The sequence below is a fragment of the Natator depressus genome, chromosome 11 (assembly GCF_965152275.1).
Source record: "Natator depressus isolate rNatDep1 chromosome 11, rNatDep2.hap1, whole genome shotgun sequence".
NCBI lineage: Eukaryota > Metazoa > Chordata > Testudines > Cheloniidae > Natator > Natator depressus.
Window position 1 is genome coordinate 27,555,808 of NC_134244.1, and position 26,227 is coordinate 27,582,034.

General features: G+C 38.2%; 1 protein-coding gene across 1 annotated transcript in view; it reads left to right on the forward strand.

Moving 5' to 3' along the window:
* RIF1 (replication timing regulatory factor 1) overlaps positions 1-23,495 on the forward strand; it is a 57,934-nt gene extending 34,439 nt beyond the window's left edge. Inside the window, exons 20-35 of the mRNA XM_074967329.1 lie at positions 203-302; positions 1,737-2,001; positions 2,969-3,011; positions 3,389-3,591; positions 4,144-4,243; positions 4,659-4,790; positions 10,228-10,373; positions 11,070-11,159; positions 11,250-11,304; positions 13,874-16,744; positions 18,617-18,766; positions 19,102-19,179; positions 19,274-19,389; positions 20,498-20,651; positions 21,732-21,840; positions 22,318-23,495. Of these exons, the coding sequence (XP_074823430.1) occupies positions 203-302; positions 1,737-2,001; positions 2,969-3,011; positions 3,389-3,591; positions 4,144-4,243; positions 4,659-4,790; positions 10,228-10,373; positions 11,070-11,159; positions 11,250-11,304; positions 13,874-16,744; positions 18,617-18,766; positions 19,102-19,179; positions 19,274-19,389; positions 20,498-20,651; positions 21,732-21,840; positions 22,318-22,538 (4,833 nt within the window). The 3' untranslated portion in view covers positions 22,539-23,495. The remainder of the gene's footprint in view (positions 1-202; positions 303-1,736; positions 2,002-2,968; positions 3,012-3,388; positions 3,592-4,143; positions 4,244-4,658; positions 4,791-10,227; positions 10,374-11,069; positions 11,160-11,249; positions 11,305-13,873; positions 16,745-18,616; positions 18,767-19,101; positions 19,180-19,273; positions 19,390-20,497; positions 20,652-21,731; positions 21,841-22,317) is intronic.
* The last annotated feature ends 2,732 nt before the right edge of the window (positions 23,496-26,227 follow it).

The window sequence follows — 26,227 nt, forward strand, 5'->3', positions numbered from 1 at the left end:
CTAGCTGGTAACCTGGCCCTGATGATTTCCTCCTTGCAGCTTAAAATTGCATTTGTCTCCTTGCCATGTATTATAGTTGTGAACACATATCCAGATTGTTACCCACAATCACTACTAGGTTTCTTTTAAACACTGTTTCACATTTTTCTCTACCCCCATGACTTTGGCTTTGCTAATGATTTTTGCTTTTCTCCCCCCTTAGAACCTGTCAATGGTGGATGGTCTCACCCATATTGTATCAGTTATGGTTGACTGCATCAACTTTACACCATATGGTACTAAATATCAGCCAAAAAATAGATGTAAGAAAAATTTCCAATAATTGGATTTGTTCTGTGATTTCAAAGAGTAAATGATTGAAAACTAGAATTATTGCAAGTGATAAATTAGGTATTGTATATTCTTAACAGTCCACCTCTGAGGTATTTTTTCTTAAGAGCGGAGTCCAAGATTTTCAAAAACAGGAAACAAAAATTAAGCTCCTAAATTCATACTTAGGCACTTAAGTCTGATTTTTCAGAAGTATTGAGTGTTTAGCAGCTCCACTGTAAGCTTCGTAAAAGCTCCTTGGGGCTCAGCACATGTGAAAATCAGGATATAGGTTGGTATATTATGACAATAGCAAATTTTTTCATGTTCGGTGGATTATTGAAAACATAAACTTTCTTTAAATTTGGAAAATTTAGTTATGGGTTCAATGATAGTTTCATTTTTTAAAGTCTTAAGTCTATGAAGGCATTTTCTTTTAGTAGCAGTCCAGAAACTCCTGCGTTTCACATACTGCTTTGTTGAAACGTAGCCTAAAAAAGCAACACTTGATTATAATAATTTCCAGTTTTAGTTTAACTTATAATGTGCCTTGAAGAATTTATACATTAAGCAATTAACTTTAAAACATAAGTTACTGCACGTATGGTTAGTTTTCATAACACTTATCAGTGCTGCACTTGAAATGGGAGTTGCTTCATTTTATTAGCTTTGTGTCCCATATCACTCACCGAAAGTCCGATGTTAGTGAAATAGTTTTCCACATTTCATTTGAGCTATTGATATATAAATACAGAAGGTGTTGGGCACACAGTGTTACTGGTTGTCCTGTTCCCCTGTCCTGTTCATAGCCATTAAAAGTAAAGTAAACACTAGAACATTTTAAAGATGGAATTTCAAATGGAAATTGAGTTAATTTTTTGCTGTAGCATCTGCCACCCTTGCACACATTGAGTAGTATCTTACTTGCAACTATCTGGGAGGACTGCTCAAGGAGCGGAGGTACTAGTTACAGCTGAAGAGAAATGATTTTCCCCTTGAAATAATGTGATGTAAACTTTTAATTAAAACTTTTTCAGTTTAATCCAGCTTTGAGTACTAGTCCACATGACTAAATTTATCCGAATCTGGCCCTTCTGTTTTTTACACGAAGAATTTAAGAGTATGTAGGATCAACCAGTATCAAAACTCCTGCATCAGTTCTAGGCCATAAGGGTGGGTGAATGGAAAATTGGAATCAAATCCACAGCGACTGCACTAAATTAGAATTTTTATTGGTTATAGTGGATTTGAATAACTGCGTATTTATACTGATGAGCTATTTTAGGAGTCCAAATATGCTATTTATTATTGCCCTGGACTGTTTCATTCTAATATTGTATCTCAGACAATATTGATTTGAATTTTATATAAAGCAGAAGGGAAAGTTTAAGGTCACTGTCTTTAACGGATTTATTTTTTTACCTTAGCCCCACAGACACCTACGGATTGGTCTAAGAAGAAAAAGGAACCTCTTGGAAAACTGGCCTCTCTCTTTAAACTTCTAGTGAAGTTGATAAACTCTTTCCATATGCTCAGTTCCAAAGATACCCAGTCAGAAACATTGATCTCGGTTGGCGCTTCAGTTATTGCTATTCTTCACAACATCATCAGCCACATTTCTTTGCCTTCGATGATCAGAACTATGTTTGCAACTCTGTCAAAACCACTTGCAATGTTTTATGAAAGAACAAAGTGAGTATTTCAGAAATTATGGGATGACTTCTTGGTAAATATACATGGTAATATTGGTGAAACTGTGGTAATATTGGTGAAACATTTTCCTTAAACAGATTCCAGTAGGAATATACGATATCTTAAGTAACCCACTTTAAAACTGTATAGTAGAACGTATAAAGAAAAACAAAAATATGTCTTGCTTTTAATTTATTCAGTATACAGTTGCATGGGTTAAGAACTATTAAGATGTACTCAGAACAGTCCTTTCATAGGTGGGCAGAAAATGGAAGGGTTTTGTCACAAGAATAAGGAAACCAAGTTTATAGTTGCATATGTTTTGAACTTAAGTAAAAGCCTAGAACGTTTAAGTTGTGGGAAATTTTATATAAAGGTTTTGAAATATTTGTGCAATGCTCTTCATTCCATTGTATTTTCCAAAGACTTGACTTTAAAAATGGTTATTTTTGGAGGTGAAAACTATTAATCTGTTTAATTTTCACCATGCAAAGTGGTTACAGTTAAGCCTATTGGATACCGTATTAAATTCTCTCCGGGTGCTGCTGTAGCTATGTATGGAAAATCTCTCTGAAGTTAGTTAAGGAAGTTTGCTTGCAGAGTCAGTGTAGCTCAGACCAAGAGGAGCAGAAGAAAGGTAGCAGAAATTACTATATTAGAAAACAATTAGTTATGGATCTGTAAACTACTCTGTCGGGATTATTAGAACTAATTTTTAATTGTCATGCTCATTAGCTTAAAAAGTTTGTTTATGGCCATTATGGGGGAATCAAGAAGGGTTGTAAATTATTAAATGGAGCTATTAAAATAATATGCAACTTCATATGTTGGTGTGAGACCTTGAAGATGACTATTGCATCTTTTCTAGTGTCATATATCAACATTATTGGAAATCTTTGCTGAGAACAGAAAGGATTGAGAAATATTTCATTAACACTTCATCCATTCTGTGTTCTTTCTTTCATAGGCTTGCTGATGTATCTAGAGTGTACAGTAGTCTCAGCAACAAGGTAAATTTTAGCAGAAAAGGTCTGTGAAAGAACAAATACTGTATGGCATTTCAATCCTGAGAATTTTGTGCTCTAAAAACAAAATTGTATTTGTATTAAGGCAAGCTAGTAAGCATTTCGCTTAAAGGTGTACTACGAACTTGAACTGAAAACTGGCTAGGGTAAAGTACAAATCTGTGTTGAATTAAATATTATGGGCTCCTTCATATATAGAAGTTTAGTATTTCTGTGGAACTGAGTCCAGACCTGTTCTTATGCCATATTCTTGTCATATCCACATAAACTGCCACTATATAAATCTTGTTTATTTCACTATTTAAATTTTTAGAATATGTAATTGATTCAAAAATTATTTACACATTTCTCTTTTTTTCCAGTTAGAAAAGCTTTTGGGAGAGATCATTGTATGTTTACAATCCCACTATACTGGATTTTATGATAGCGACCTATTAGAGCAGCTCTCTCCATTGCTGTGCATAATCTTTCTGCATAAAAGTAAACAAATACGCAGCCAAAGTGCTCAGTTCTGGAATGCAACATTTGCTAAAGCTACAGTGTTAACGTACCCTGAAGAATTAAAGTAAGATGCTCTCTTGTATATTTGTTGTTTGATTTTGCTACATCATCAGAGTATTTATAAATCAAGCCAAGATAACATAAGCTTTTTTAATTTGTGATGGGATATAAACATGAAAAATCATAACTTCTTATAAATAAGATGTTAAGTAGGGAAAACTGTTTCTAAACTCAGGATTTAACCTTGGTCAAGTACATAGTGATAAAAAATAATCAAACCACTAATTGTGTTTAAGTCCATGAAAGTATCCCTAGTATAGAAGTGAAATTGTATGGAATGAGAATTTAAATGTGAAGTTTTATTTTAGGAATTCTGGAAGGGAAGGAAAAGATGTTCATGAGTTATCGGGATAGTTTGGAAGTCCTCACAAATGAGTTCTTTGCTCGTAGAAAGCTTCAAATCTAAAAGATACTTGTTCAAGAAAAAGTATCTGTAAATGTACAGAATCCATGAGCTTCATTCAGCTTCAGTGTATGTGTGCTGCTTATAAGTAGTAGTGAACTTAATGATCTTATGCACTTTTTCCATAAATCTTAATTTTTTTTCCTTAAACAGATCCATATTAAGGCAAGCCAAAAAGAAAATTCTGCTTTTACTACCTGGCTTTGAAAGTGTTGAGTTAGTGGAAGAATCCAGTGGTCCATTTTCTGATGCTGTAAGTATCTATTATGTTACTTCTTATGAGTGGTTTACTCTCTACAATTCTGGAATTGTGCTGGAGATAGTAACAATGTCCTATGGAGTTACAGTAATCAAGATTTTACTATAATGATTTGAGGTTGATTAGTGTTAGAGGTAATAACCATATCCTGAATTAGAATAACCAGAGGCTGAAGGGCCTAGGCTGAGATGGCATTTGGTAGATAATAACTAGGGTTTTACCTGAACTATTGGCCTGTTCTTATGCAGCATATTTGCAAAAATCTTTACATTTTAGCGGAAACTACAGGGGAAGGTAAGCAAACATATTTTTTGAAGTCATGAGTGAAATCGAATCTTATGCAAAGTTTCATTAAGTTACCTACTTTATCTATTTACACTAAACACCATTTTTATTTCTCTTTAAACAGACAGAAAATTCCCAGTGGGATGCAAAGATCAGTGGAATAGAAGTTAAATCAGGTGGAAAAAGGGATTCCTTGCTGGCACAGGCCAATGGTCTGAAAGACAAGACTACCACTGCTCATGTAACAACAGCAAAGGTAAGATGCATACAGATGGATGTAATAAAATTAAACATTACTTTATGCTGACTTTCTTCCACAAGAGACTATTGGGTATGCTGGTTTTGTATCTCAAGTCCACCAGTCTGAAGCAAGCCAGCCTAATAGCAGTTAGCTGTTACTTTTTCCCTATTCAGATTTTCTAGTATTTTTGAAGTTTTCTTTTTTGTTATTGCTATGGAAACTTAAGGCAAGGTAGGTTTTTAAGGAGTGAAAGTTTAATCAACAGAGGCTCCGTAAGGAATAGGGAGAGCAGCCAGCAGGATGCTGAACATTAAGATCTGATTAGTTTTTTTGGCTGTGTATCATGGCAAAGTATTCTCTGTATGTGTGTGTGTATCCTGGTGTAGGTGCACATGCACCTCATGCATCTGAGATTGGATTGCTTTGACTAGCTAGCTCTGTCCATCAGGGTAATGCATGTACCCTGTGCCTCCTTGTGCTCCTGTGAGGTTATGAATGGTGGCGCAGCCAGGACCTTCCCCAGTTCCCTCTTACTGCCTGGGAAGCAGGATGGAACCTGGTAAGTGTCCAGCCCACTACTTTGACCTTCAGGCTCATCTTTTAGACTAGTTTTGTGAAGAAATTCTTCTTTGCCCTCCTTATCTTCATTAATACTTTAATGTGGACAGTCCTAAAAAACTACCCCAGAAAGATACCCCCATGCAGCTGGCTGAGGGTGAGGTGCCTCATGCCAAGCCCCAGGGGCAGAGTCTAAGCCTTCAGGATATAAGCACTAACTGATTTTTAGTGGACTTACTCTCCTGTTTAACGGGCAGAGCGGATGCCGTTTCTGTCTGGGGGAGAGGTACCTCCACTTAAGTATTCAGTGTGCAGATCCTTCTCATTGATGATTTGCAAGGTGAGGGCAGCGTGGCTGAGGCCACACACACTCTCGCGCTCTCTCCATACACATTATTTCAGACCTGGAGGAGATCTCCAAAAAATCTAACGGGTCATCCTCAGTCAGTGCTCCTGTAAGCAGACACGCCATCCGAGGACCCAGCAGCAAAAGAAGGCAGGGAAGAAAACCTCTTTGAAATAGAAACTGGTTACATTGGTGCTTATTACCAAAACCTTCAGTATTAGCCGATGCTACTCCCAACACCGGTGCCAGCAGCTGCTTTGACACCAGTACTGGCAGACTTGGCACTTGCCTCTCTCGTACTGACATCATCATCATTGGCATCAGCACCACAATACAGTGGCGAGGCCACATACATTTCTCCATAGAGAAAAGAGACATCAGACCTCCAAGAAGAAGAGGGGCCTAGTCCTCCTCCAAGGAAGTGGCCCTAAGTAAGCTGGCACTGCCAGCATCTGTCCTGACAAAGGCATATGTGCCAACCGCTGCACCTATTATAGGACCAAAGTACATCTTAGAGAGCTGTTGAGATTCCCTCCAGGGAACATTGTTGGTACTGGTGTGGCAGCAGCTGCCAGAATGGGGACATGACACTACAGTACAGCATTGCAATTCAAAGTACATCTTTGTTGCCAGATTACTACTTCATCTCAGCAACAAACAGTGATGCTCTGTTACCTTCTGAGAGTGACCCTAGAGCTGGTACTCTCTCTGAGCACTGCTTCAAAAAAGACATGAGTGGCACTGGGCCAACCTGCTGCAACCATGTCAGTACCCATCCTATCCGTACTGAGGATCATCATTTCAGGTGTCCTGCCACAGGTTCGGGAAGAGGAGATCAGGCTCTTTGGCAGCATCGTTACCTTGGCCACCAACACTGGAGCCAGTTGTCAGCGCTCAAGAATTAGGAGCAATGAAGAAACAGCAGCATCCCCAGGTTCCACCGAAGGAGTTATAGTCACCTGATGAAGTGGTCACACTAGCCCCTACCCCAGTGGTCAACTTTAAAGCATTTCATGATGCTCATATCACAGACCTGGATATCAAAACAATGGCCATACAAGAGAAGTAACACAAATTTAGACATCTTAACCCCATCAGCCCTGGGAAAAATTGCTGTTCCCATAAAGGAGGGCACATAGGAGCTAGCAAAGTGCTCTGACGCACTCTGGCTACCATCCAACCTGTGTCTGAAGAGGTGGAGAAGCTCTTTCAGGTGCCATCGGAAAACTTTGAAGCCTTTTAATCCCAGCAGATCCAGGGCCACTGGTGGTAGTTGAAGTAGAGGACAAGTTGAAATTGACAAAGGCATGCCCGAGGATAACTCACAAAAAAATAGCTCTGTTTGGGCTCAAAGCCTACTCATCCGCCTCATTGCAGTTCTGTGTGGCAAGCTACCAGGCATGGTTCATCAGATGTAATTTCCTGATATGGGAGAGAGTGACTTCCTTCCTGGCAAAAATGCCACAGGACACTAAGGAGGAATTAGAGGAGATTATAAGGGAAGACTAAACAGCTGCCAGAGCAGCCTTGCAGGTAGTCATGGACTCCTCCGACATGGCCGTGGCTGTCCTGGCAGTTAGCATCCAGAATACTGAGGGAAGTTCAGGGTCATGAGACACCTTCCATTCAAGAGATTAGAGCTCTTCATCAAAAGAACAATGAAGGACACCTTGAAGAACTCGAGGGCCACTGTGAGGTCACTGAGGATTTGTACACCAACCCCCTACAGGAAACTCTGCAAATACCAGTCTCAAAAGAAACAGCTGGTTCACCCATACTTTCAGAGCAGACAGCCAGTTTACCCATTATGGAAAGGATCATGATACTCAAGTGGACACACACAGTATCAAAGTTTCTCAAGAGGCTTTTATACTCTTACCTGCTAGTCAGAGAACCTACTTCAACCTGGCACTTCAATATAATCTTCCTGAGGCTCGTGGATCCTCTATTTTGAGCCTTTCTCAGAATGCTCTCTTCACCACCTCGTTCTGAAGTAAATCTTCTTAGTGGTTATCACTTCAACCAGGAGGAGTGAGTGAGCTTCAAGCATTTATGGCTGAAACCCACTTCATGACATTTGATTGGGACGAGACAGTTCTGAGGCTTCACCCGAAGATAATTTATAAAGTGGTCTCAGATTTTCTTCTAAACCAGTCAATCAGCCTCAAAACCTCATTCTATGTAAAAGAAAAGAAACCATGCACCCTAGACATATCCAGGACTCTGCTTTATGGACAGGAACAAACCATTCATACTGAAATCCCATCTGTTTATAGCTGTAGCCAGATGTTCTAAAGGTCAGGCCATCCCTTCACGGAGAGTATCAAAATGGATGATAAAATGTATTTCACTGTGTTACTACCTGGTTGATGTACCTCTCCCACTGAACATCCAGGCTCACTCCACCACATCACAAACTGAATCCTCCGCCTGCTTCAGGAATATGCCAATATTAAATCTGTAAATTAGCAACGTGGAGTAACCCACTGACCTTTGTCAAACACTATGCCGTGCACATAGCGGACAGGTCAGATGAAAAGTTGGAGAGAACAATATTAAAATCTCTGTTCAACTGATGCAGCTGGAGCTCCTAATTCCCACCATTCTGAGGGCATATTGCATGCTGGCCATCTGCACTATAATCCATACTGACACATGCTCCAAAAAAAAAAAAAAAAAATGGTTACTTATAGAATCATAGAATATCAGTTTGGAAGGGACCTCAAGAGGTCATCTAGTCCAACCCCCTGCTCAAAGCAGGACCAGTCCCCAACTAAATCATCCCAGCCAGGGCTTTGTCAAGCCTGACCTTAAAAATATCTAAGGAAGGCGATTCCACCACCTCCCTAGGTGACGCATTCCAGTGTTTCATCACCCTCCTAGTGAAAAAGTTTTTCCTAATATCCAACCTAAACCTCCCCCACTGCAACTTGAGACCATTACTCCTTGTTCTGTCATCTGCTACCGCTGAGAACAGTCTAGATCCATCCTCTTTGGAACCCCCTTTCAGGTAGTTGAAAGCAGCTATCAAATCCCCCCTCGTTCTTCTCTTCCGCAGACTAAACAATCCCAGTTCCCTCAGCCTCTCCTCATAAGTCATGTGTTCCAGTCCCCTAATCACTTTTGTTGCCCTCCGCTGGACGTTTTCCAGTTTTTCCACATCCTTGTTGTAGTGTGGGGCCCAAAACTGGACACAGTACTCCAGATGAGTCTTCACCAATGTCGAATAGAGGGGAACAATCACGTCCCTCGATCTGCTAGCAACGCCCCTCCATATACATCCCAAAATGCCATTGGCCTTCTTGGAAACAAGGGCACGCTGTTGACTCATATCCAGCTTCTCGTCCACTGTCACCCTTAGGTCCTTTTCTGCCGAACTGCTGCCGAGCCATTCGGTCCCTAGTCTGTAGCGGTGCATGGGATTCTTCCATCCTAAGTGCAGGACTCTCTGCACTTGTCCTTGTTGAACGTCATCAGATTTCTTTTGGGCCAATCGTCTAATTTGTCTAAGGCCCTCTGTATCCTGTCCCTACCCTCCAGCGTATCTACCTCTCCTCTCGGTTTAGTATCATCTGCAAATTTGCTGAGGGTGCAATCTACACCATCCTCCAGATCATTTATGAAAATATTGAAAGAAACCAGCCCGAGGACCGACCCTTGGGGCACTCCACTTGATACCGTCTGCCAACTAGACGTGGAGCCATTGATCACTACCCGTTGAGCCCGACAATCTAGCCAACTTTCTGTCCACCTTATAGTCCATTCATCCAGCCCATACTTCTTTAACTTGCTCGCAAGAATACTGTGGGAGACCATGTCAAGAGCTTTGCTAAAGTCAAGGAACAACACGTCCACTGCTTTCCCCTCATCCACAGAGCCTGTTTTCTCGTCATAGAAGGCAATTAGATTAGTCAGGCATGAGTTACCCTTGGTGAATCCATGCTGACTGTTCTTGATCACTTTCCTCTCCTCTGAGTGCTTCAGAATTGATTCCTTGAGGACCTGCTCCGTGATTTTTCCAGGGACTGAGGTGAGGCTGACTGGCCTGTAGTTCCCAGGATCCTCCTCCTTCCCTTTTTTAAAGATGGGCACTACATTAGCCTTTTTCCAGTCATCCGGGTCTTCCCCCGATCGCCATGAGTTACCTTACAGTAACTGTGCTGCTTCAGGATGCCATGCATGTAGATCCCATGACCTAGTCTCCATCCTTTCCTTTTAGAGTAGTTAGCTAATATGGGCTTTTAATTGTAAGGGACTTGGAAGAGGGTCATGGCCACTCCATTTTTTTGTACCCTCATATGGTAGCATGAAGAGGCATAGGGTACATACATGTCCCCAACACAGCTATTTACAAAAAAAAACAACTCATCTCTCATGCGTGAGGTGCACATGTGACTACAGAAGGATCAGTACTGAATGCAACATCTCTAAGAACCAGAGTTACTATAGGTTAGTATTCTGTTTGGGGATGGTGTACCTGGGGTACAGAAGTATCATTAATAGTATTTCCTTTATCTTGTTTTTAAACCAATTTTTTCGTTTCCATAGCTGAAACTAGAATTTTCATCTTCAAAGACAAAACCAAGCGAGATACTTCTGGAAGAGGAGAAATCTGTTGATTTTGTGGTTATTCCTTTGGAAACAAAAGCAAGACTATTGACAGAACACCAAAAAGAAGTTCTTAGGACAAAGAGGTTTGTAATCCGTAGCACTGACAAGAGTGGTTGTATTATGAAATGATCAGGACAAACTTTAAATTTAATTTGTTTACTGTACTCCATCTCAATCTTGAATAGGATATTAATTATGCATCTTGTGCTATTACATGCGAGCTCCAGAGCTTGAAGCTAACATAAAAAGATCTTTTGGCTAAAGACATCAGAGTTGTTTGGGAGAAACAGTATCTTAAAGGGACAGGACCATTCACTGATAGTGTTTTAGGTCCAGAACTAACCATAATTGTCTAGTTTCACCTGCATGACACATGCTGTAGAACTTCACCCAATGATTCATGTTCGCTTTTAGGCTAACACTAGTAATATGGCATTTTTCAGTAATTGAAATAAGGAAAGTCTTTAGCTGGCAGTATGATCCAAAGACAGGTTATCAAAAGATCAAAAAAAACTTTATACCCATATGTAAACAGCAGTTCCTTCGTAGCAAGCACTGATTGCTGAAACACACTTTCACTGCAAGAGGTCTCTCATTTCACATCACAGAATAATTTAGAAGTGTAAATAATCTTGTGAGGACTTGGCAGTTCAGTCTTTGTAGGGTTTCCTTGATGAGCATTTTCAGCGTTGGAACTGTGTGTTAAAATTACATGTTGTTTCTCACTAGAAGTTCTAAGAGAAAGCTACACCTAACTGAAATGATATTTTTGATTCCAGAATTGATATTCCTGCTATGTACAATAATCTGGATGCATCCCAAGACACTGCCTTGTTTTCTCAATATTCTCAGAGCCAGGAAGATTCTTTGTAAGTATGATATACCAACTGGGCTTGTGCTGATAAGATATTTTCTAAGTTCTGTTGCAACAGCTCTAATTTGGGTGATCTTGTTTTTAGATTAAAAACATCTTTAATAGAAGAGCCGAAAGAAGATTTTGAAAAGAAACCTCAGGTATTTTCACCATGTTTCATAGTATTGGAGATGCTAGAATTACAACTACCTTAATGATGCTTTATAATAGGCTTGGAAGGATTAGATTTTTATCAGTAATTATTGGTGGTATTTGATTTTGGTGTACACACACTAGCCAACAAAAATATTTCCATTGATAATCAAAATTTATAAATAGACAAGGTAGAAAGATGCTGCTTGAGAACTTATTAGAATTTAAGGATATTTACTTTGTATATTTTGGCATGTGATTATGACAGTTCGCATTTTAACAGTTATAAAGCTCTAATTTTTTGAATGTGTCTACTTTCATTAAATCGTTGTCTGATCTCCCCCCATAATTTTTCCCAACTGTAAAAAGTTAAATAAATAAAAATAAGGTTAAGAATAAACATTGATATGCATTGAAATTATCTTTAAAAAAATAAATTCTGTCACGCTTATTTATAATCTGTTTGAGGAATAATTCTAATATGGAGTGAACTTCTCTGATCACAGACCAAAATTGATATGTGGTGGAGAGGGTAAGCTTGATATGTCTAAAACAAAGAGCACCTCTAAATTTCTTATTATAGGACTTGAGTTTCCATTTTATAGAATATCTGGTAAGGCTGTCTTATGTGGGTCCAAAGAAAAACTAAAGGAGAAAGACGTGCTAGTAAGTTCAGAGTTTTGAGAACATTTGCTAATCTTGTTTGTTCTTGCAATGTAATTTAATTTAGATTTTCTTTTTTATTCAGTTTCCTCAATGTCTTAGATTAACTTCAGTCAAAGAAATCACATGATTGTGTAAAGCATACTGATAGTCTTATGCCTAGTGGTTTTTTTTGAAATTGCCTTTATTGATTCAAATTACCTCATTTGAGATGAATTCTAAATACAACAGAGAACCATAACATGTTTGCTTGTGACTTAGAGTAGAAAGTCCTCAGGTTTGGCATGATAGGAAAAGAACATATGCAAGAATGTATACACTGTTGACTATTTGAACATAATCATACTAAACTTGTGAGTCTCTGCCTGATTAACTAAACTCAATCATATAATTACATGATTCAGCAGTTAGGTATTCAGGTAACTATAAGTAGTGTTATCCCTGTAACTACCAGATACAGCAAGGAGAGTCTCTAAAACTATCACCTGTATACACTAGTAGACAAATCAGAAAATTGATACAAGATGCTTTCAGTAACTTACTACAAATATTATAGAATTGTTCTGAGAAATTCTTCAGTGCTTGAATTTCAGTTAGTCCCACAGTTGAAACTGATGGCCATATTTGGGGTCAGGAAGGAATTTTCCTCCAAGGCAGATTGCTTTCCTGGAGGTTTTTTGACTTCCTCTGTAGCATGGGGCATGGGTCACTTGCTGGAGGATTCTCTGCTCCTTGAAGTCTTTGAACCAGGATTTGAGGACTTCAATAGCTCAGACATAGGTGAGAGGTTTTTCACAGGAGTGGGTGGGTGAGATTCTGTGGCCTGCTTTGTGGAGGAGGTCGGACTAGATGATCATAATGGTCCCTTCTGACCTTAGTATCTATTAATCTATGAACTTTTCACATGCCCATTTTATTTTTTCCAAGAATTTATTTTCAGTGACTTCCATATCACATTGTCCTTCACTGGTTATTTTGAAATGTAAGTGTTTTGTCATCTGCTTGTGAGTTTGGACCTGAAACTTCATTAGGATACAAAAAATCTTGGAAACTATCTAGCCTTTTAGACATCATTTAGTCTGCATAGTTTTTCAAAGTAGTTTTTAGGTAGTAAGGTAATTCTTGAAGCTAACTTTTTCACTTATGACAGTAGTTTTTATAATAAATTATGTAATCCCTAAGAAAGATCCTCTCTTAGGCTTTTTTAGCCGTATAAACTTTGACTCTGGATGAAGTTGTACAGGCTGAACAGGACACACAGTTAACACTGAACGTTTAAATGGGCGTAGAATTCAGGACACATGAAAAATGATGTAATATAGCATGTGTTCAGATTATGCACACCTGTTACACTTCCTTTTCCTGCTCCTTACTTAACTCTTTAAGGCCAGTGTTCTGTCTCTTTAGGACTCTTTTGAAAACATTACTTAGTCAGACTCCATGGCAGTTGTATTGTATCCAGAATCTTAAATGTAGATGTTAGTAACAACTCCTAATTGCCTTCAGAAAGTACTGTACAGTATGATTAGAAAATATTTATATTAATGTAAAGAAAAACAATATATGAAGTACTAGTTAATAACTTTGAAATAAAACCCAGTAGATAGTAAGTTTACTGCTGTTCTTTGTCTACACAAAAGGTCTTTCTACCACTCCTCTTTCTTTGGACTAAACAAATAAAATAAATATTGCCATAAAGCATGTCAGTTACACTGGAACAGTTACACAGTTGAACTGTGGCTAACAAAGGAAAATTCATAGTGTTTTGAGTGGGTGGATGGTTTCAAAATCATTGTCATTATTTAGGCAGAGCAGTCTTTTTTTACTTTATTTCAAGTCCAAATGGGATTGCATTTTTTGTGGGTTTATGGTGAAAGTAGCAAAATTACAATGTCACTTAATTTGTCCTTGCAGGATGAGAGGACAAAGAGCAATGTGCACAATAGTACACATGAAATCACTGGGAACTGCAAATCAAGCGAACCTCTTGAGAATTCTGTGAATATTGAAGACAAATCCATCACTCATGTTCCAGAAAGTTCGGATTTAAATTGTGAGGAGGATTTAAAAAAAAGTATAACTGAAATGGTTGCAAAGGAGTCTTTAGTAGGAGACGATTCAAAAAAACATGCAACTGGAACAGTTGCAAAGGAGCCTTCAGTTGGAAATGAAAACACTTCAAATGTCAGCAGCATTTCATCTTCTAGTGATGTTATTTCTGGAACACCGCAACCTGCCAGCCGAAGACAGTCCTTTATTACTTTGGAAAAGTTTGATAGTTCAGAGAACAGACCCTTTAGCCCTTCTGCATTGAATAGACTATCAGGAGCATCTGGGACTGTTGCTGTTTTAGATAAACAGGAAAGCATAGATGCACCAAAGACTCCCTCCAAAATAGAAAAACCTAAAGAGGAGAATAAAAGTTCTTCAAAATCTGAATTTGAAGGAACAGTTACTGGGTTAAAAAGGTTGAGTCGCAGGCAAATTAAAACACAGCATGGAGAAATTAGGCAATCCGAGTTGTTAACAGATTTAGAACTGGAGAAAAGTATACAGGAGTCTGTTGTTGACACCCATTTGGAAAATAAATCTGGCCCACCTAGTCAAACGGAAGAGACAAAATGCATTCTAGATACTCAAACACAGGCTCCCAATTCTACAGTGATAGAGAGTACAACAATAGAGCATAAACAAATTGTGGATGGTGTAGAAGAGGAAGAAAAATGTAAAGGATCCAATTTGGATTCCAAAGAAAATACACCTCCAGTGGTTGCTGTATCAACTGATCAGATATCTAATGATGACAATCAAGTTCCACAGATGTCTCCTAATCAGAAAACACTAAGACGTTCTTCAAGACGACGGTCAGAAATTGCAGAAAATACAACAGACAGTCAAGATAAAGAAAACAGTCACCAAAAAAAGGACAAACGTAAAGATGATGAAAAGTCTTTCCAGAAGAGGGTGCCACAAATTAAAGAGGATGCATCCCAAAACCAGAAATCTGTTTCTGAAAAAGCTGTAGATGCAAAAGAAAATGCAAATAAAAAAGAATGCAACTTTCATGAGAAGACTGCTGCAGAAGACATTGGCCCAAAGGAGTCACACACTTCAAGGGGTCTTCAAGAGGAAATGAACAAAAATGCCAAGAAATCTGAAAGTGATAACTTGAAATCTGAAATAGATGATGTTCAAGATTCTAGTTCGGATATAACAAGCCAGAAAAAGACAAGGGGGCGCACCCGGTATCAAACAAGAAGAGCTTCACAAGGATTGCTTTCTAGTATAGAAAATTCTGAGTCTGATAGCTCTGAGACAAGAGAAGAAAGTACCAAAAGGAAAAGATCTGGAAAATGGAAAAATAAAAGCGATCCTCTTCAAAGCAAAGTGAAAGAAGAAAAAGAGAGCCAAAATCAGGAGCTGTCTTCACAAGAAATAGTAACTGAAATTAAGAATCTGTCTGAAGTAAAAAATAAAGGTGAAACAAGTTCTGAAGTCGACAGAGATACTGTATTGATATCTCAGGCATGTGATGTGAAAAACAAAAAAATGTATACAGATATTAACGAATCTACAGGAATTATAGATGTGGCAAAGACTTCAGTTGGTGGGCAGAACACAAATGTAGAACAAAATAAAACCAACATATTGGGAGAACCCTTCATGAACCCATGCATATCTGAACCAGTTTTGAAAACGAGACAGGCAAATAAATCACTTGATAAGCAAAGAAGTGTAGAAGGCTGTAGTGCAATCATTCTATCTGAATTTGCAGCAGTAGCTACTCCTTCAGACTCTGTTCTTTCCTCTGAAAAACCTCTGCAGATACTTGAGTGCCAGCACAAAAGAAGCAAGAGGATGAGAAGATCAAAGAGCTACAATTGCTGTGGTGAAAACTCTCAACAGCAAGAAAAATCATTCACTGAATTAAAAAATGCAGATAACCATGCACAAAGTGAGCATAAAAACACATGTATTCAGATAACTATGACTGCATTAGAAACTTCTTCTAATGATTCTCATTTTGAAGAAAGGCTGTCTGTGGAACCTTGTGCAATGAGTACACCATTGCTTCCCATTAAGAAATCTAGTTTCGTTAAGGATTCAGAAAGAGGAATAAAATCTGAGAATGATTTGGAAGAAAATGCTATTCCAGTGGAGGAAGATCTAGAGAAACCGTCATATATCAAAAGTAAAACTTGTGACCCTGTCATTCAGGAGCAAGAGCCAGAGCCCACCAATCTAGTTGACAGTATTGAACAGTGTTTGACTGACTGTGTTTCAAAAGAGTCCATAGAAAGTTGTCTTCCTTTGGAGAATGGCACAGAGCCAGAAGCTACAGAAAAGAAGGAAATGAGTCAAAATGGGCAAATGGAGGAGATATCTGACGCAGAAACTGTTAACAAACCTGACCAAACAAAGATAAATGAGCCAAAACATGATAAGAATGAAGCAGAAAAGACTGAGAACACTCCTATAAAAGCATACATCCCTCAAGATAGTGAGATGAAGGAGGAAGGTTTAATATTCACTGAAACTGCAGTGGCAGCTACAGTGCCTGAAAATGTAGCCTCAGACAAGGAGGGTGCAGAAGAAAGTGACAATGTGGATTCTCCTCAGAAATTGAAGGAGCTTGATTCTGTAGCTTTGGTTAAGGTTAATGAAAGCCCCAATGAAGTGCAGACACGCTGCATTTGGTCTCCTTCTGCTTCTCCATCCACCAGTATTTTAAAGAGGGGAGTAAAAAGACATCAAGAGGATGATTCCCCATCACCTGCTAACAAGGTATTGTGATGTAATTCAGTCTTCAGTACTACTGAGCACTTGTAAGCATACATAGTGTACTGAGTACACTGGATATCATATATGCCATTACCACATGATCTTGTAGAAGTGCTAATGACTACCTGCAAAGATTTTATTTTTTTATTAGGCTGTGTCCCTTTTTCTCATGTGTAAGTGCTGACAGGTTTTATCTTAAAAATTATTTTTCTGCATGTTTTTACCTTGGAAATATCAATTGTCCACTCCTTACCTTCTTTGGTTTTGCTGGAGGATTTGTTTGGAGGGGCAGGATGATCAGGATGCACACTTAACTTCATCCTTAATTGAAGGTGGGGGCATTGAATCTTTAATAAAACCTTCTGTTCTCCAAATTCGTGGTCAGTGATGTTAAATAGATGTTAAATAAAACTGTTTGTTTTATTTTCTGACTAAAAACCTCTTCCCTTGTCAGTTGTTCAACGTTCACTCTTGGCTCTTGTGGTATCATGTCCTCCTCTTCATGTCATCATAATCTTCTGAACTAGACAGGACCTAAATTTCCAGTAAAAAAATAAGCAATAATTTCAGGCCTTATGAAATCATAAACAAGCAGAATGGAAAGCGGGAGACTAGCCCAGCTTTTTTTCCCTTTGCAGGTTACCTTTAACACTGGTTAAGTGACTTGCTGTGAAATATAAGTGCTCTGGGCCAAGAGACTCTAATTTTCTCTGTTTGTACAGAACTCGGACAATGGGGCCCTGACCAGGTTGGCAGTTATCTGCTACATGCAATATAGATGTTTAATTTCTTAACTGTTGAATGCTCTCCTTTTTATACTGGAAAGATAGTGTCTACGGTGGTTACAGCTGATACTTCCTTTGTGTTATAAGTTCAGTTTTTAACACCTGGTAACATGCCCCTTATGAGCCGATTCTAGGGTGGAATTTTTTGGAACATGAGGCAAATCGGACATGAGTTGAAGTTTCTATTTAGTGTTGCATGTCCAGGATTTAAATAACTTTCATATTTTCCCCACAATAATCAGCTATTTCAGTGTTTCAGAATAATTCTAATGGTATGACTCCTGTACCCAGCATATGAATATGAAATTCAGTGATCCAGTATGTTCTCATTCAGTGTTTCTTCCAGGGTATTGGAAAGGATTAGGGTAAATGTCTATTTACCAAAGATCCAAGGAAATATGTAGTGTATATTTATATTGTTTGTCTCCCCCCCTAATCTCCCATATCAAGAATCTGTCTAAACTAACCAGTAAGGTCAGTAAATACACTAGATGATGAAAATGCGGATTACCAAATAAAATACACACTTTATTGTCCCATTGGTTCAACCCTACATCTTCCCTTTCTTGTTGTCTTACTGCTACTCTTTCACTCCCACTCTGTCCTTTCAGCCACACATGTTATGAATGTTTTCCTTTGTTTTTTGGTTCTCTTGTTTGCACTTTTTTATGCCACTCTCCTAATTAGTCTTTGCATAGTAGGAACACCCAAGTTGTAATGCAGCAAGGCTTTGGCACTATTAAAGAAAATAAGTGTTAGTGCAAAATCACTGTGCAGTCAACACCTCACTATTGTATTCCTTGGGCAATTTTTTATAAAGTTTGTAACCTTTCCTGTAGCAGTAACACTCCCCCCCCCCCCCCCCCCAAAAAAAAAACAAAAACAAAAAAACAAACAAACCCACAACCTATTATGGTCTCAGATATTCTTTAGTGAAACACAGCTGTATGAATCAGGAGATCTGATGAATGCAACTGTTTGAAATCTCAGACTTTAGATCCATCTAGTATGAAATTAATTTGACAATATAGTTGTAACAATACAAATTCTATTAGTTTAGTTATGAAAATCACTTAATCTCTAAAAACAGATTCGTCGAGTCTCTTTTGCAAATCCAATTTACCAAGAAGGATTGGCAGATGACATCGATAGGAGAAGTCCCGTTGTTAGGTCTCATTCTTCTTCGAATAGTTCACCATCTTTGCGAAGTTTTAAAATTTCATCTAATACCCAAACCAAGGTAAACTGTGTTTGTTTTAAGTTTTCTTCAGAATAGTTCTTTCTAGGTATTAGTACAATCTGTATAGCATAACCTTTATACCATAACTGTATGCCTTTCTTATCAGAGCTAGTCTTACTCAAGTGTAAACTTAAATATAAGGGTAAACAGTTCCAAGAATGGCCAATATATAGAACAGGCTTTAGAATTCGTAAATGAAAGAAATACTTTTTTTAGTCTGGTTGATTCTAATTTCACCTTCTGTGAAATGAAGAGCTTTATGTTGAGAACTAAAATCCTATGACTATTTTTAAATATCTACGATCCTGAGAGATTTTTTCCTCTTTTCTATCCAGCATATTACCACTCCAACCAAAGGACTTCTGTCCCCAGGATCTCGTAACGCTAAATTTAAGAGCTCAAAGAAGTGTTTAGTAAGAAGTGCTTCAGTTCATGTATCTCTTCTCTATTTTCTCCTGTATTTAGTTGTGTGATACTTAATTAATAATTTTTTCTATACTATTCAAGATTACTGAAATGGCCAAGGAGTCGCTGCCGTGTCCTACAGAGAGTGTGTACCCTGCATTGGTAGGCTGTAAAGCTCCAGTTGACATAATTTTACCTCAGATTACATCAAACATTTGGTAAGTGGTTATTCCTTTCAAGACTAAAAACTCTTAATACACCTCCATGGATTTTATAAACCTTTCTGTTAAGATGTATCAGTCTCTAATTCTAGCATTCATTTGAGGCACTTCCTGCAAAAAAAAAAAAAGTAAAAGGAAGTTTTACTGTCAAACTTAGTCTCCTTTTAGCATCTAGCAGAAATGCTCAACTCTTTTATTCTTGTCCTAAGAATACAAAAAGGCCATGGCAAATTCTTTCAGGAATGCACAGGGGTAACCCCAGCTGTAAAAGCAGCAATGAGGGCACTATTGTGGTCAGCTGCTAGCGTTTTTACCACTGCATTATCTGTCTGTACTCAGATATGGAAGATGCATGAACTTGTTTTTTTTTTCTAGCCTACCTATATCATGTTTGTTTCGTATATTTTTAGTGTTCTAGAACATGAACGTGTTCCACAATCTGTTAAACAAGATTTTATTACAAAGCTTATGATTCTGCCGTATTTGTGACCTTTCTTTTAGCTTTTGCTATATATATATATTATATATATTCATATTCTGAATGTGTCAGCTCTTTCAACAGAGCTGATATTAATGTTTGATAATGCCCACCAGACCTGTCTGCATATTTTATTAAAAATTGTCAAATGCTGCTTTGTGCAGTGAGCATTTCAAGAGATGAAAGAGCATTATTTCAGATTTACGAAAACTTGGATGAGTGTTTCCAGTGCTTTACTAGGCTCAACTACCTTGGTTTTTTGTGTGTTTTGGATCTGAAAACATATACCAAAAGACAAGTTTTCTGGAGTTACCACAGGACCTGTTCAGAATGACCTGTTTTTGAAGTACTCCTTTTTTCACATTCGTGTTACTTAATTAAATTTAAAAGCCATTCATTTTATGGATAATTCAATAAACTGTGGAGAACAAAATTTTTATTTTCTGCAGAAAGATGTCATCTGCTTTGACTTTTTTCTCTTTCTTTTATATGAATACAAAGCTATACATTCCAGCAGATTTCTCGCCTCTCTTCCTCCTCTTCTCAGCCTCTGAAGGAAACATGATCCTACCAACAGCTTTTCATGTCTTAGTAGGAATAAATATACAGAATCCTTTTTTCCCTCAGGGCAAGAGGTTTGGGGCAGCTCATTCGAGCAAAGAATATTAAGACAGTGGGTGACCTGAGTACTCTGACAGCAGCTGAAATCAAAACTCTTCCTATCCGTTCTCCTAAAGTTTCAAATGTTAAAAAGGCTCTTAGAGGATATCATGAGCAACAGGTAAAGCTGTTTTAAGTACTATAATGAAATAGACAGTATCATAAAGTCCTGCATTGCTAACTGTCTTCACAGGATATCTACATTTAAAAAAAATATAAGCCTTTTACTGAAAAAAGGCTAAAATACAATATTAAAGCCAACATGAAACTTAATTTTAAATTTGCAAGCTGAGTAACAGTGCAACAGCGTAGCTAGTCTACAATTGTCAAGCCTTGCCTCTGTCTTTTTCCTGTTTGGTGGTGGTAATATTTCATTATGAGAAAATTATAATTTTTTGCTTCGCCAAGAAGCCTGAAAGCTCACATGGTGAGAGATTTCTGAATGTCGATAAAATGAGGGGTCTTAAAATTTGAAACACGACTAGTTTCTGAGCACAGTGTTGTCAGTGACTAGTTAGATTAAAAAAATAACTTGTGATGCCAATAATATGGGAGTTTCCAATCTTATACATGCTTTAATATTGACTTAAAATACAATTTTAACATTTGTCTATCAAAGCAATATTCAAGTGTGGTGGAAACCAACTTACAGCTTAGTACAGAGCAGCGTTTCCCAAACTGTGTTCCGCGGAACACTGGTGTTCCGCATGATGTGAATAGGTGTTCCGTGAAAGAATCTAGAATTTAATTTTGACTCTTGCACTTCATTTTTGTACTACTTTATATGCACTTTCCAGTTAGAAATTGTTAATTCAAGTTATTTTAAAGTTCTATTTTTGCTTTGTTTTATAAAATAAGATATATTTGACAATAAATAACGGAATTTTGTATTTGAAAACCAAACAACTACAAAATAATATTATAAGTGTTCCGTAATAGGCTAAAAAGTGTTCCGTGGCCAAAAAAGTTTGGGAAACACTGGTATAGAGTTTGCATGCTGCCCATATCACACAGGTCACGTTTTTTACCAAGGTAATGACCACGGTAATGTGGTTAAACAGCAGTTGTGTTTAAAAATCGTGAAATTAAAATCACAGTTTTTTAAATTTGATAAGTGCTTTCCACCAGGTGATTTCAGACTGCTTCCTTTTGGGGAAAACTCTTCTTTCCTTTCTGATCTTTTTCCTAATTAAATCTGTAGGTGAAGGCTCGTGGATTTGATGAAATTGCAGTCCTTGAAGACAGAGAGAAGGCAGAAAATGTCATAGATGAGAAACCTTTTTCCACAGATGAAGAAAGACTTGCAACTGGTAAACATTGTGTTATCTTGTTTGACTTCAGATTTGGGTTTTGTCACTTGCTCTCCTGTCCTTGTCATAATATAAGTGTAACTTGTTGCTTTCTTAGTTTGAGTAGTGTGACAAATTCAGTTAAACCGATTTAATACCTTTGTGTGATGGTAGCTTCTAAAAACTGCTGTGTAACTGAATTGCGCTGGTTTTGGGAGGAGATCACCTTTATCAGTATTTTGCTACATGTCATTGATACTAGTTAGAACACAATTAGAACAAACATGCTAACGAATTCATATCAAAGTCGAATATTTTTAAATTTTACGGATTCAGCAGCTGAATTATATTGGTGCCATAAATGTGATATAGACAACTTAAACACATTTTTTTCATAGCAGAAACTCATAACACTTCCATACCAATAAATTTCACTCAGATTAACATACACTATTGTAAATGTATCTTACTTTTAATCACTTTTATTTCTTTTTTTAGATTTGAGTGAACAAGTTGCCTTGAGCACAGATAGACAGCCCACAACAGATCTCTTGAGCCAGGTCAGTGCACTTGCTGCTCAGCTAACCTCTGAAGATCTCCACAGTTATTCGGGGAGCCAACTTTTTGAAATGCAAGAGAAACTTGGTAGCATGACAAACTGTATTATGAAAAATTTGCAGTCCCGTTGGAAGTCACCAGCCAATGAAAGCTCTCTTTAGTCATTTGTACTTGAAACACTTTTCAAGCAGGAGGTTTTGATATACAACAGTTTTTGAAAACAAGTTTTTTATATTTGACTGATAATATGAAGTATTCCATAAAAAAACTGAACATTCATGCAATGGCCAACTTTTTAACACAGAGGGAGACAGTGTATCATGGTGTATTGCTTAATTTTTTTTAATTTGTGGGATCATTTCCATGTTAAAAGTATTTGTTTTATAGCTGTGCATAGTCTTTCAAGTAACTTAAAAGTAAACTTGTTAAGATATGCAATAGCAAAGACTGTGAAACCTAAATAATATCTTAAATATTTTTCAAATGTAAAGTGTTTTTATTCCTGTGAAGCCTTATTAAATGTAAAAGGTTATATATCTAAGAACTCTAATTAATTGAAACCAGAAAGTGTTGCTCAGTTTTACCGAATGCTCCTGTGATGTTCTTTTAAATTGCTGATATTTTGAGAAGAATTCCTTCTGGTTTAGACCCTATTTCATATTGAGATGTGCTATGCTTGACTAATTCCTTACAGCAGTATCTTTCACATCTCAGTAAGGTCCAGTTGTCAAGCACCTGAGTTGGTCTGTTTTTGCATGCATTTTTATAGACCTCAAAAGGTAAAGCTGGTAATAGAATTGGCTTATGAGGTCATAAGGGTTTGCTGCAGAACTTCTCAGGCTCCTTTCATGTGCCCGTACAATGTTATGTGCAGCAGTGTTATGTCCCACTGGAAAAATCTTACACAGAAGTAGATTTGACATGCACAATTTTGTATATTATGTATAGACTTATGGTTGCAGATGTTGGTTATAATTTATGATTTTGAATTTTGATTGCATGGAATGCACTGCTGCTTCTCAAAGACTTTGTTCAGTGAGAGTTCTTCGGTTTTACTTTGGAAATATAATTTGTATATAATGTACTGTAGATTCCAGAATGGACAGTCACGTAATGTGAATCCTGCAGCTGTTTTTAGGACTTCTGTATGTACAAATAAAACAATGAATAGTTCTCTAACGGTTAATGCAGTCTTACTTGCAAATAGAAATTCTTATTGCTTTTTTTAGTGTATGCTGAACAAGAAGTATGGTGCACGTGAAACTTGTCTGAAGATATGTCTCAGGCAGTGGTCAGAACTCTCCTGGCAAACGCTGTCTGAAGGGTATACTCAACGTTTTCTTAATAGTGCTTATTATGATGGTGATTTTCACAGCTCCTGCCTTTGCATCTGCCTAAGGGACTTTTTTGTCAAACTTTGGGGTAGTGGTGAGCATTGATCTCCCTCACAGCCCCTTCTCTACCTGGGCCAGTTTTTTTTTTTATCCAGGTGTTGGAACCCCTCAGAGCCTCAGCTGTAGTGCCTCTCTGCTGGCTCTTCACAAATAGAAAAATGGAGGCTACTCTCAAAAAAAGATGTTTAAGGCCTCCTGGCTGGAAGATCACAGAGCCCTCAAAGGATAGAGACCATCCTGACTTTGGCTCTATTTTAAAGAAAGTTTCCCTGGCAATAGTTTAGTTGCTGAGGTCTTAGAGAGTGCAATGAGTTTCTCAGCCAAATCCAGGGCCTCCAGCTCAGTGACGTATGGCTCCATCCCTGGAAGGTGAATAACCACTCAAAGTGGGTGCCGTGTTCTGCCAAATTCACAGGAGCCCTGCATTTCAGAGCAAAGCTAGACAAGATAGTGGCGGCAGTGCCACAGAGTCTAAACGGTCCCTTCCAACACCCCACCATGCCTTTACGAGAGAGTACAGACCAGTCTTCAGACAAATGTGTTCCTTTCAGCCTTCATTCTCGCAAGAATACCAGCAGGTTCTCCAGAGGGAAGCTGTGGAACCGTGACTTGGGAGGAAATCCCCAAGGGAACATTGTAGCTCCCAAAGCCTTTTCATGACAGGCTGCATAAGTCTCTGCCCAGAGCTGGAGCTTGGGGGCAGAATTTCCCATTTCCTGGAGGAATGGATTGCTTCATCCGCAGCATAGGCATTGACTCCGTGGGTGCTCCAGGGCTCAAGCACCCACGGGGGGGAAAAAAAATAATGGGTGCTCAGCACCCAGGAGCCAGAGCTTGAGTGTGGAATGTGATGAGTTCTGTGCTGCTCCCAGCTTCTGCCCTTGGGGCAGGGAGTTTGTTTATAAACAGAAGCAGGGTGATTACGATAACAAAAGGCTTGTCATTAAATTAAATTAAGCATCTTTAGATGATCCTGAAAGCATTCCCAGGCATTCTAGTTAAAAGGAAACACAGGATAGGAATAAATGGTCCATTTTCAGAATGAAGAGAAGTAAATAATGGTGTCCCTCAAGGGGCTTGTACTGGTCTGGGACCAGTGCTGATCAATGTATTCATAAATGATCTGCAAAAAGGAGTAAACGGTGAGGTGGCAAAGTTTGCAGATGCTACAAAATTACTCAGGTAAGTCCAAAACAGACTGCAAAGAGCTACAAAGGGAAATTTGCAAAACTGAGTCACTTGACAACAAAATGGCAGATTAAATTCCATGTTAAATGCAAAGTAATGCGCAAGAAAAAATATAATCCCAATTATACATACAAAATGATGGTCCTAAATTAGCTATTACCCATCAAGAAAGAGATCTTGGAGTCATTTTCAGTATTCTGGAAACACTGTTTCCAGAGTACTGCACGTTCAGAAGAATCCTCCTCACTGTGCCTGTATCATCCTGAACTCATTCTCCAGCTTCAGAAGACTTAAAAATGATCTCCAGTCATCAATGGGACAAACGCAACTGAATAATGTAACTGTCCTTAACGTGCATCAAAACAATACCAGGGAACCTAGATGTAAATAAGATTGCTGACAGTTTCATCCAGAAATCCACAGAGAGACATAATGTCTTTAAACTGGGATATTAGTGAAGACAGCTTGTGATTGCAATGATTTTAATATACTGTAATTCATGATAATGTAATTACATAGTTCATAACAATTGAATCATTATTAAAATAGTAAAGATACCAGTGATAGACACCTTCAATGACTAGAATATGAAAAATGTGTATAAATATGCTGAAATTAGCCTCCCCCTAAAACTGGCAGAGTGCCCCCCCCAACACACACCCCTCTTCAAAAGCACCTACTAGCAAAAACAGAAGTTAGCGGCTCTGGTCCACAGACCAGTGGGTCAGGGAGATAATGAGGTAGGGATCCTCCATCAAGTTAGACTCCATTCTGTCATTTTTCATCCAGTTCCCCACCTCGAACAACCCCATAAAATGTGCTTTAATACAGAATGAGATTTCTCACCTCTTGGATATAGGAGTGAGATCATTCACTTGGAGTACAACTCTGAGAATCTTTCATCTATTTTCTTCATTCAGAAGTGTACAAGAGGATTCCAAGCCATTCTAGATTTCAGGTGGCTTAACAAGTGGATGAAGGAAACACAGTCCTGGACGAAGTCCCAATTTCTACAGTGTCATCCCTGTCCCAGGGTGATTTTTTGACATCCGTGAATCTCCCAGTCACACTGCAGGATCCTATGGTTTTGGCTGTGGCTGTGGCTGGAAGCGTTATCAGTATCAGATGCTCCCATTCAGCTTGCGATTGGCTCTCCTTCGGTCTTTACAAAGATGGTGGTGGAAATCATATTCAGATTCAGGTCACAGGGAAACCATCTGTACCACTTCCTGGACGACATCTTAATGAGCTCCACCGCCATCACTGGC